We start from the raw sequence: 12,399 nt of genomic DNA on the forward strand, positions 1-12,399 counted from the left end.
GAGAAGAAAGGAAATTAAAATTGAGTTCCTGTTTTTGTGTTTCACATTCATTGGGAAGTTTAGTGGTTTGTTTTGTTTTGTTTTTTAACATTCATTTGTTTATTTCTGAGAGTGTGTGAGCAGGGGAGGGGCAGAGAGAGAAGGAGACAACAGAGAATCCCAAGTAGGCTTTAGGTTGTCAGAGCCTGACTTGGGGTTAGAACTCACAAACCGTGAGATCATTGCCTGAGCCGAAATCAAGAATCAGACACTTAGCGGACTGAGCCACGCAGGTGCTCCTTGTTTTAATTTTTTTTAGTTAACTTTTTAATATGTACATGTAGCACTTGGATGAATGGCCCAATGAGAGCACTGATGCAGTTTGTTTATGTGTCTTTTTTCCCATTGAACTGCAAACTGCTTGAGTGTACAGGTTTTTGATATTGTGTAATGTTTGTTGAGATACTGATCCTAACAGTAGGATTAATTTTAATCTTTGAATAGATAATATATTCATCTGGTTCAAGAAAATGTTTTCATACGAAAAAACTTAACGTATTTTTCTTCCCTTTCCTGTCTTATCTACCCAGTAGCTTTTGATAAAGTCATTTATTCCTCTTTTACAGCTATATACTATTTCAATACTACACAGTTGTTTGACTGAAATATGTAATCATACTTCTCAAATTTTTAATAATTACAAATGTCAGATGGACACAGTTACACAGTTTGTATTTATGACAGTTTTTTGAAACTAATCTTTATAATATAGTCTCATTAGAAATAAACAAAATCCCTTTGGTTACTGCCAGAGGTGCAGAGTGAGAAGAGATGCAGCATTGTTCTCTAGGCTAGCCTGATACCTTGGAGACCTTAGACAAGATGCTGAAAAGAAATGGCAAATTAAACTATTCAGAAACCAATAAATAGAAAATGTACTACCTAAATTGCTACCTAAAACCTACTGATCTCAAGACTACAGATAAATCTCTGACTTGCTTGTGTTTATAAACTACCTATTTAATCTTTATAAAAAATTATCCAGGGGCGCCTGGGTGACTCAGTTGGTTAAGCATCGGACTTCGGCTCAGGTCATGATCTCACAATTCATGAGTTTGAGCCCTGCATTGGGCTCTCTGCTGTCAGCACAGAGCCTCCTTCAGATCCTCTGCCCCTCCCCCACTCTCTCATTCTCTCTCTCTCAAAAATAAATAAACATTAAAAATCATAATGTCCAAGATTCATAGTTTAATGTCAGTTCAGTTAATATTTTCATCACAAAACAGGGCCTCTGATTGTGTACCTACATGTGACTTTGTGTATGTATGAATACTTTGCCAGTGGTACAAATGTATTTGTTTTTATAGGATGCAGTAAGGAATTCTGTATGTCACACAGCAACCGTTATAGCAAATTCTTTTATGCACTGTGGGACTACCAGTGACCAGTTTCTTAGGTAAATATACTCGAAGGTTTCCACTTTGGTTTAAAATCATCTTTAATAGAGACACTTGACATTGTTACATAGATGTAGCTGCCAGTCCTGAATTTTAAATTCTGTTTTTGCTATTTTATACATTTTTTTAGTGCATATGCCTGCTTATTTTAAGGTAAAATTAATTCCCTTTATTAGTTGGCTTGAATCTTGGCTTTTTCATGACATAATATTAATGTAATTCTGCTTTTGTTCATAGTGAAATTACATATCATGCATTTTTTAAAGTCTCTAGAATACTAAGAACTTAGTAGATAAAATAGAATCACCAGTAATTTGAGCTCCGTAAAGTAAAATGATTTGTAATAGTTCAAGGTAAAATTTTAATGCTTTGACTTTAGTATTATAAAAAACTTTATGGCATTCATTTCAATAGTATTGCTGAATTTTCTTGCAGAGATAACTTGGAATGGTTGGCCAGAGCCACTAACTGGGCGAAATTTACAGCTACAGCCAGTTTGGGTGTAATTCATAAGGTAATATACAATGATCAGTGCGAACAGAACCAATTTTTCTGGAGTTAAAAAACGTAAAAGTTTATTGTATTTCTTTCATAAGTAAATTTTTTTAAATCAGATAGATTCTCTTACAGGAAAGAATAAAGTAAATAAGAAATGAAAATACATATGTATGTGTTTGATTTTAATAAAAGGTGGAAATCCTTTCCTTATGAAGACTAAGCCATTTCTCACAGGATGAATTGAAATAAATTATTTGTATAGTCTGAAATGAATTTGGGGAAATGTTATAAAACAAGGGAAAAAATTGAAGCGTTTGTTTCTAACAAGGATGTGATTCAATCTCTTAAAGATTCTCCTCATTTGAGTTATAAAGTTGTATAGGAGAGAGCCCCACTTCCTCCTCTTTTAGAAAGTGAACATTCTGGAGAAAAGAAAATAATTCTAGAAAATACTACATCTTTTTTCTCTCACTTTTCTCTTACTGACACCTTTATTGTGGCTCAATTTTACAGGGTCACGAGAAGGAGGCATTACAGTTAATGGCAACATATCTTCCCAAGGACACTTCTCCAGGATCCGCCTATCAGGAAGGTGGAGGTCTCTATGCATTAGGTCTTATTCATGCCAATCATGGTGGTGATATAATTGACTATCTGCTTAACCAGCTTAAGAATGCTAGTAATGATGTAAGTACGAAAATGGAAAACTAGTCTGTTACTTAAGAGTCCAAGAAAATATTACATTTGCCAAATTACTTTAGTGAATAGAAATTTTATACATTTTGAAATTCCCAAAATGGAACTGTTCTTAAAGAATTCTTTTTTAAGGGAATTTTCCTTCCTGTTCTATAAACTAAAATTGTGCTTCTCAGTCCTTTAAAATTGGTATGTGACAAGCAAAATAAAGTACCATATGTTTGTAAAATATATGTTGTATTTCCACACTTAAGAGTTTTGGAATGTTAGAACTGTAAGTGACCTTAATGATCATTTGGTTTAATCTTGTTATTTTATAGGACACTAAGTCCCAAAGAAGTAACTGTCAGGAATCAATTCTTAGTTATTTGGTGTTTTATAATTTGTTACATGTAATTGTTTTGGAAAAACTTACTAAGCAGCTTGTTCTTATTTTACAGAACTTTGAAATAGGATTTTAGACTTTAACTTTTATGTTAGAGTAGACTCTTTTTTAGAAGGCTATTAGGAGATTAGCTAAGTAAGAAAGATAACTTTGTCCTCCTATTTCAGTGAAAAGATTGAGGCCAATAGGATGATCTGTCTCCACTAATAAGCCCCTCATCCACGAATTTTATATACATTTATTCATGGCTTTGCCTCATTTCCTTCTCAGGTAAAAATTTTCTAATCAGACAAATCTCTTTGGTTACCAGCAATATAAACCTCCACTGATTGACTTTAAACAAAATGTTTATTGGAAGTAGTTTATATAATTAAAGGAAAAGCTGATGAACCAATTCTCACAACAGTTAAGAGCCAGGGCAATTCTAGAGATCTAGATAACAGGAACTAATTGTATCATTTTTCTAGGGCCCTGCTGTCAGGATGAAGGAATTTGAAATGTTTTTTGTCCTTGGGTCATTTCACTTAAGAAAGATTGGAATTTCAGAGAAAGAGCATTCAGTTGGCCTGTCTTGGGTCTCACAGTCCCACACTTTGGGTAGGAGAAAGTGGGCACGTATTAAGTTGGCAATTCCACCAAAACTAACCAGTGGGAGAAGAGTATTTCCCAAGCAACGTTGAGGTGCTGTCTCCTGTAAAAGGAGACTGCACTCAAAAATGACAGATGACCACTAATGTGTCCGTCTTGAAATAAAGACCAGCTTTTGCCCTTGACCCCGTTTTTCCTACTTCTTCATGACTGTGTTCCATAGATACCTTTTCCTCCTCTCTTCAGCCTCCTTCCCCTTAGCCAGTAAGCATATTCAGGTCTCACCTATCCTAAAAAAATCTTTCCTTGACACTTGCTTCTCCTTCTTAGTTATCATATTTCTCCCTTTCTCATGTAAACTTATTAAAAAAGAGCTATACCCTCTCTCTCCACTTTATCTCTCATTCACTTCTCAACTTACTATTATTTTGCATCAGCAAGCACCATTCTTTTGAATCTGAAATTGCTGAGGTTACCACTGGCCATCTGAGTCAAATCCTTTGGTCATACTCACTAGGTCAACTGCCCTGCATGTTTAATATCACAATACATTTTGAAGTTAGAATAAAAGCTTGGATTTTTAAGTACAGTATTCCAAATCACTGGAACCCATGCTTTTTCCCTAGATCGTTCGACATGGGGGCAGCCTGGGCCTGGGTTTGGCTGCCATGGGGACTGCACGCCAGGATGTATATGACTTGCTAAAAACGAACCTTTATCAGGATGATGCTGTGACAGGTAAGTGATTCTTTGCAAAGACAACTCACTTTAGGATTAATTAACGTGACTAAATTTGTTTTCTACTTATATTTTGTTTTGTCTTGTTTTTTAAGTATTTTGAGAGAGAGTGTGAGCAGGGAGGGGTTCAGGGGTGGGGAGAGGCAGAGAGAGAGAAGAAAGAAAGAACCCGCGCTGTCAGCATGGAATCTGACGTGGAGCTTGATCTCGTGAACTGTAAGATCATGACCTGAGCTGAAATCAAGAGTCCCAACATTTAACCAGCTGAGCCACTCAGGCGCCCCTCTACTTCTGTTTTGTAGCCTCTTAAAAATCTAATAGATTACTTGTATAGGGAGTGGATTTTGCCCCATTTGTCAAACTCATAAAAATAGATTTTGTGATGTATAAGTTTTTAAAAATGATACATCCTGTGTGTGTGTATAATTGATTTTTGCAAACAAATTTATTAGAGTGATCTATTTGTATCACAGAGCTATCTGTACTGCTTGGTGATAACATAGAAAAACATCATTGTGTCTCTTTTGAAATCACTGTTGGATTGATGGTACATTCTGTCACGATTTAAAAGGAAAATAGCTATAAATATATGGATGTGCTTTTTATCCGCTGGCTTGAAAAAATGCCTTCATTTTCATTTAATAGATGTTTTGATAGTTGATGATAATAAGTGCCACTTCCAATAGGATATGTTTTATTGAGTTTACATATGTAATTTTATTTTTTAATGTTTATTTATTTTTGAGAGGGAGAGAGAGCAAGCATGAGTCGGGGAGGGGCAGAGAGAGAAGGGGACAGAGGATCTGAAGTGAGCTCCGCGCTGACAGCCCAATGTGGGTCTTGAACCCACAAACCTCAAGACCTTGACCCGAGCCAAAGTCAGACGTTCAACCAATTGAGCCACCCAGACGCCCTATATTTTTTAATGTTTTATTTTTTACTCACTAGGGGAAGCAGCTGGCCTGGCCCTAGGTTTGGTTATGTTGGGCTCTAAAAATGCCCAGGCTATTGAGGACATGGTCGGCTATGCACAGGAAACTCAACACGAGAAGATTCTGCGTGGTCTTGCAGTTGGCATTGCATTAGTGATGTATGGGAGGATGGAGGAGGCTGATGCTCTCATTGAATCTCTCTGCCGTGATAAGGTGAGACGATACATTGTTTATCCTTTTCCCCCTGTACTCCCTCATGCCCTAGTTATCACCTGCATTTACAGAAATACTTTTCATTAGAAATTGTCTCTGTTCTTGACAGAACGCATAACTATACTCGTTGATGAAACAAGGTATATAAAGCCTAATAGAATGTAGGAAAGAAAAACACTGATTAGAAGGGATGAACAGGACTAATTTGAGGATTTTAAATTTAACCAAGATTTCAGACCAGTAATTTTCAGATAAGCAGATCCAGAAAAGGTATTTAGAAATTTACAAGTTGATTTCTTTTAGAAATAGTATTTTTGGAATTATTTCATAATCATTTAATGAGATACAAATTTATTGTTTTTTCATCAAAAACCAGTACCAATCCCCATGCTTATTTATTTGGGTGAGTGTTTTTCATTGCCTTTTGTATTGTTTTATTTTGACAGTGGTATTGTATATGGTGGGTACTCAGTGGTAAATAATGCTGTCCTCTATAGTCTTGATAAAAAGAACTACTACTGTATTAAATGATAAAGCTACTGACTATTTTGCTCAGCTCTCAGACTCTGTATCTCTTCCATTCAGTGCTCATCAGTGCCCAAGAATTAAACAAGGTAAAAGGAGGTTACAATGTAGAATTAGAAGCGAGCTTCTTTCTTACTCATTTAATAATGGAAGTTGAGTGTCAGGATAGTGTTGGTATTGGACTTGAGTTTATACTTCCTAGTAAGTGTGAGGCAGTACAGGCATGTTGCACAGAATGTTGGGAATTAGAAGTTAACTCCTCCTGTATTAGAGTCTTTTATTTCCACATTTGTTTTAGCAAATTACCAACCACAAAATAGTTCTCCTTAAGTTTATTGTTTCCATCGTTTCCTACCTAAAACCAACTCTCCTGGTGGATGCCAGTTACTATTTGAAATGCTAACTTGTCTATTGATGTACATTATTCTTCTTAGGACCCAATTCTTCGACGATCTGGAATGTACACTGTAGCCATGGCTTATTGTGGCTCGGGTAACAACAAAGCTATCCGGCGCCTGCTACATGTTGCTGTAAGTACTCTTTCTTGGCTGGAGGGGGAAAGGAAAGTTTGCAGATGGACACTAAATGTCTAGGTTATTGCAGCACCCACACTACATGATCACCACCAGTGATCTCAGGTACAGATTCTCATTCGCTGGACACAATCAGCTGTAACCTAAGCACCAGGTTCACTTGGCTTTTCAGAAGGATGTAGTACAGGATAACAGTAAGTCGATATGAATAGAAGTCCTTAAAATCATTCAGGGGCAACTTCTGAAAACCTACTCCAAGGGGCATCCTCATTTGTAAGGAACAAGACCACATGAGTGTGTGCAGCCACCCTAGGATAGGGAAATCTAATGAACAGTAAAAGTCACTTCTTTTTTACAACCTGTGAAGTTAGCTTCCAGGCAGCCCTAAGTGACATGGTCTGTTACAAGAGATACATTATACAGGAAAGCCAGTGTCCGTGTTTTCCAACAGGCTTTTCCCACTCATAGTCCTCCCAATCCAGATGGATTTTATGAATAGTAATGTTGCCTGGTAACACAGAGGACATTGTACATGTGTCTTCACTTAGTAGGTTTCTACCATCTTGGTGCCAGGAGAAGGTAAACCTCAGGTCATCTTCCCATGCAGAAAGGGTTTAGAACTATTATTATCTTCTTCCCAGAAATACTCACATTCCGCTGTATTTATTATTAATTTATCTTTTATCAGTGCAACATGTGGTATGTTGTAAATATTAAATGTTTGTATTTTGCTTGAATTTAGGACATACTTTTTTGAAAATAACTTTGAAGAAATGGTTAGATTTTCAGTGTAGCCCACAAAAGCTATATAGTGCAGCTGAAATAATCTTTAGAAGTAGCCCTGAATCCTAAACTTCACCAAGCTTAAAAGCCCTGAAATGAAAACTATATCAGATGAGTTTTTCTAAAGTGAGGAGGACATTCTAATTAAATAGTAATAAATTAATGAGGTCTAATTTACATTTGAATGATGTGAGCCTCATATCAGTTTATTCTAGTAATGGAATGCATGGTATAATGTAATCCTTTAAAATTTTTCCTAGGTAAGTGACGTTAATGATGATGTCAGGAGGGCAGCAGTAGAATCACTTGGGTTCATTCTTTTCAGGTAATTTCTAATTTCTGGTTCTCTTTATAGTCCTTTTTTTTTTTTTTTTAATAGTAACTAAACAGAAACTAGTGTCTGAGAAATATGTCTAGGTTCAGAGTGAAGACCATTTAACAATAAGATTAGTACTGTTCATCTGAAAAAGGAAGCAAGTGTGTCTTGAGATTCCAAGAACCTATTTGAGAAATAGTAAAATGACTTTATTATTTGTTTTTTCATAACATTCAGTGTATTTGTTTAGTTTTTTAAATCCAGATAACATATTTAGTACTCCTCTTTCCATGAACATTGGTAATTCAAATTGGATGCTGTCTCTTACACAGATTTATAGAGTTCTTGAAGCTCTTTAATGAGAATAAAAGGTAATGGACTTTGTTTAAAGAAGGCTGAAAAATTTGCGGAGTTAAGAAAACTGTTTTGGACTTGAGATTTGGAGATGCCTTGGCTTAGTACAGTTGTGATGAAGAGGACATACTCTGAAACCAGTCTGCCAGGATTGAATCCTGGCTCTGCCACTTACAAGCTGAGTGACTTTGGGCTTGTTACTTAGCCTTTTTGAATCTCTGATTTCGGGTACAATAATAGTGCCTATTTAAGAAATGTGTCTTTAGATGAATAACTGAGTTAATATCTAAAGCGCTTAGAACAGTGTCTGGCACTACTACGTGTTATTTAAGCGTGTGATAGTGGTGGTAACTGTAATAGTGGTAGTTGCAATAGTACTTCTTGCAGTAGTTCTTCTTCCTGTCTGCTTATTATCTCCAATCTCATACCATTGTTTCTTTTAGCTAAGATACTTTATATTAAAATCTAACAAAGGCAGATTAAAAGAGCTTCATTTAGCTCTATTTGTACACTGCTTATAACAACTTATTTTTGATGAAATTACACAGTAAAGTTCCCAGGATATGTTAGATGAGTCAGATGAGTCTCATTCATGTCCGTTTAAATCTAGGATAGATTTTCTACCCCAAGTCCCTGGGAGTGAACCTTTGTTGCAAAGGTCATAATGTAAGTTTACAAATATTGAACATCCACCGTGAACTGGTTATAGGATCTTCTTCATAACATCTTGGTAGGAGCTTATTCCATTTATCGGGAAGTTATCCAGAAAGGCTGTAAATAATTTTATTCTTATTGTGGATAAAAATGTTGAGTAAAACAGCAAAGTACAGACCCATACGACATGCTAATAGGTTTCTCCTTACACCAGTTTTGTTAAATAAGGTTGTTCATACTAACCTCCTTCATTGTGTTGTCCTCAAACCCTTATTTGCTCAACTTGTTCACAAAGACAGTAGAGAGCTTTCTTGAAATCCAAAGACATAGTATTTACACAGATCTACTGTCTAACATCTCCAAAGTAGAATATGTGATTAGTTGGTTATTACTGCTTTTAGTAAATCCATACAAGTGTCAGATATTCATTGATTGTTTTTCTAAGATGTCAGAGCCTATGTGCGTTAAGCTATTCTACATTTTTAAAAAAGATCTGCAGTAGACTACACGCTTTATTTCTTGATTCCTATTTCTCTTATCTTTTTTTGAACATCAGAATATTTAGCCACTTACAGTCTTTTTGTACCTTTGCCATTTTCTTTTTTTCTCAGATTTGTCAGCAGTGGTTCCATAATTACAACCACAAAGTTCTGTTTCAGGGAGGTGATTCATTTAGCTTAGAGAGTTGAACTCATTTAAGGCAGCTAGTCTTTTCACCCAGTCTACATTTTGATCACTCTTTCCATTACTTTTTATCTTGCTGGTCTAAAACTCATTATCCTGAGGGGGAAAAAAAAAGGAAGCAAAACAGAGGTTGAATAGTTCTCTTTTCTGCCTGTCATCTTTGGCCAAGTTATGACCCTAAACTTTCACTGGTTTTGCTTTAGAATTTAGACGCAATGTAGGGCTGGGCATGGGTAATTATTGCCATCCAGAGAGGTTCTTTTGTTTTGTTTTTGTTTTTGTTCTAATTCTTATCAGAGAACTAGGTAATTTTGATTTGGAAAGTATATTTTTCTAGGAGTACCTTTAATAACTGTTGGTTTGTGTAAACCATCCTACTCATGATGGTCTCTGTTTTGTTTCTTTGTTGTCAGCTGTTAATTTTTACTGGTGATTTTCCATTTCATATTCTCTATATCAGTGGCCTAGTATGTATATTCTGCCACATAGGAAGTTGAGCTTCTTGAAGACTGTTTCTCTTCCCTTTTTAACCTGACAGCACTTTGCTCTCTAACAAAATTCATTTCTGCCTTTGCATTTCCTGTAGTTCACACTCATGCTAAACTCCCAGTTTCAGCAGCAGATGTCTCCCATGAGCTGCTTTTAGGCTTTGCTAAGATCTCAGTTACTTACGATAGATCCAGCTAATGAGTGGTTCTATGTGTTTGTTATTTCTTAGGGATCATTCTGAGTTTTATTTTCATGATAGGATTCTTTATAAGTAGAAGAAACTGGAAAAGTCTTTAGAGATGATTTTGTCTAAAAGTTACTTTATAGATGAAGAAAATTAAATGTAATCAACTTGTCTAAGAAATTGCAGTTGAAACCAAATTCTCTAAATTTTAGATTAGTGTCATTTCCCTGGAGGGAGAATCTTTAAAGATGAAAGAAACTTAGAAATATTTTTTTAAAAGAGAAGAAAATTCAATTCTAAAATAGTTAATAAAATTTCCCATTGTCATAGAGCTAAATGGTAGAACTGAAATTCAAAACAGGTCTTGTTTTGAGACCAGGGCTTTCTACATCATGCCTTTCTATCAGAGTACTATTTTCCTGAGCAACTCTCATGGAACATTTTTATTCCCAAGTTTCCTCGTTACCTTTAATATTTGGAAAGTTTCTGTCCTTTCTCTTAAGAATAGTTAATGTTTTCTGGTGTATCATCATTTATTTTCTTAGAAATTGCTCCATTTTATCATTTCTTCCCTTTTAGATTTACTTTTAAAATAACTGCAGACATTTCACCTTCTTGAACCATATTTTAAGAATTTATTTCTTCTTACTTTTTTAATCTTCTTTTCAAATGTACTTACTGGACATGAATACTGAAAATATGTGGGTAAACATGTATTTGTACTTCAACCACTAAGGTGAAATTGTCTTCATGGGAAACTAAAAATTCTTATGTATGTTATCTCTTTTACCCTCAAGTAGTCCAGACAGTTATAATATTTTCACTGTTTCTTTCTCCTGATATTTGTGAGTTATTTGTTTATAATGTATATAAATATTGAGAATTGAGTTGAAAACATTCTTGCCAAGTTGAAATGAACCTAGTACATTTTTGTTTAATAAATAGGTGATTATTAGGCCCATTGTTATCTATCGAGTAAGCAGATTTTATTATAACAACTCTTTTTATGATACAATACTTGGCATTGACTGAAACTCAGTTGGAACTGAGCATAATCTGAATTATTTTAACTTGACATTGGAAAGCAAAGTGAAGAAAAGTTAAAAGAAGCATTGGTCTTTATATACTTGTTAAAATTAAGTTGCTATAATGATCTGATACAGATTCTTCTTAAAATTAGACAATCCTAGAGGCCCCTGGATATCTTTGCTATAACTTTACGTTATAACAATAACTGCATATTTTCCAATGTATACATTAATTTGCTTTCAGGTACGGATGGATCTTATAAGATATGAGGGAGAGTCTTGGTGCAGATATTTCTTTAGACCATAAGATATGTTTCCTTGAATATAAAAATGTTGCACCATTATAGAGTCTTAGAATTTGAAGGAACCCCAGCAATCAGCTAGTTACCACCAAGTGCATGAATCATCTTTACAATATCTCCATTCACATTTTTTTATCACTTTGATACATATTGTCTGTATTCTGTTCTGTTTCTGCCTCATTGTCTTTGTGTTTAGGTTCTTGATGCTATAACTTCCTTATTTTATTTCTGTCTTTTTAAACCTTTTCTATACCTTCCCCCCCTCCAGTAATTAATAAATATGAAATTTAATGAAAGTTTTCTTCCAAAATTATTTTTAAAGACATACAGTCTACTCTTTTTCATAGTCTTTTTATTGCCATAAATGTGGTTAACATCTGAAATTTGCTTTCAAATTACAGATTTTTTAAAAGTATTTTGAAATGGAAGTGTCAGTTTTGTATCAAAATGGTAAAAGTTTGTGCTATGTTGTACTTTTTCAGAAATAGTTTATATTGGAGTTGTATTTCATTTTCTACAATCTTCTGGAAGTACTAGAATGGTTAACTAGAGAAAGATCTCTCAGCTAACTATAAAACAAAGATTTTTTCCCCCAGGAATTGAAGCTAACTAGTCATATAGTTAATTTTGTAAGTGTGTGATTGTTTAAGTACATACATGAATTTGGAGGCAGTATAGAGCATGTGAGAAGGTAGTCCATCTAATCTAGTTCGTCTAGGGGTAGAGCTTTGGCAGTGTGAGTGCCATCTCTAGATTTTCCGGAAACAATTTTATATGCCTTTACATAGATAAGATTCAGTTTGTGATACTTTTAAAGTGACACCAGAAAACTTAATCTTATGTGACTTTGCAAGAATATAAATCTTAATGTATGTCAAACCCATCATATTAGAGACTAGAACCAAAATAGATAACAATTTATTTATTTATTTTTTTTTTTTAGGAATGTAGATTATTTTGCCTATCTGAAATGGGCCACCCTTAATGCTGCTGAAGAATCTTAGACTGGTAGGGAAAAGTGCCTAAAGCTTTGAGATTTAGGGATTAAATTTGTAATCTTT

At 34.8% G+C, this 12,399-nt stretch overlaps 1 protein-coding gene across 1 annotated transcript in view; it reads left to right on the forward strand.

The window, feature by feature from the left end:
• Nucleotides 1-12,399, forward strand: part of PSMD1 (proteasome 26S subunit, non-ATPase 1) — a 95,315-nt gene that overhangs the window by 20,056 nt on the left and 62,860 nt on the right. The window contains exons 10-16 of the mRNA XM_030324987.2: nt 1,347-1,435; nt 1,872-1,950; nt 2,448-2,621; nt 4,230-4,341; nt 5,290-5,486; nt 6,446-6,541; nt 7,588-7,652. Coding sequence (XP_030180847.1) covers nt 1,347-1,435; nt 1,872-1,950; nt 2,448-2,621; nt 4,230-4,341; nt 5,290-5,486; nt 6,446-6,541; nt 7,588-7,652 — 812 coding nt within the window. The remainder of the gene's footprint in view (nt 1-1,346; nt 1,436-1,871; nt 1,951-2,447; nt 2,622-4,229; nt 4,342-5,289; nt 5,487-6,445; nt 6,542-7,587; nt 7,653-12,399) is intronic.

This window comes from Lynx canadensis, chromosome C1 (assembly GCF_007474595.2).
Source record: "Lynx canadensis isolate LIC74 chromosome C1, mLynCan4.pri.v2, whole genome shotgun sequence".
NCBI lineage: Eukaryota > Metazoa > Chordata > Mammalia > Carnivora > Felidae > Lynx > Lynx canadensis.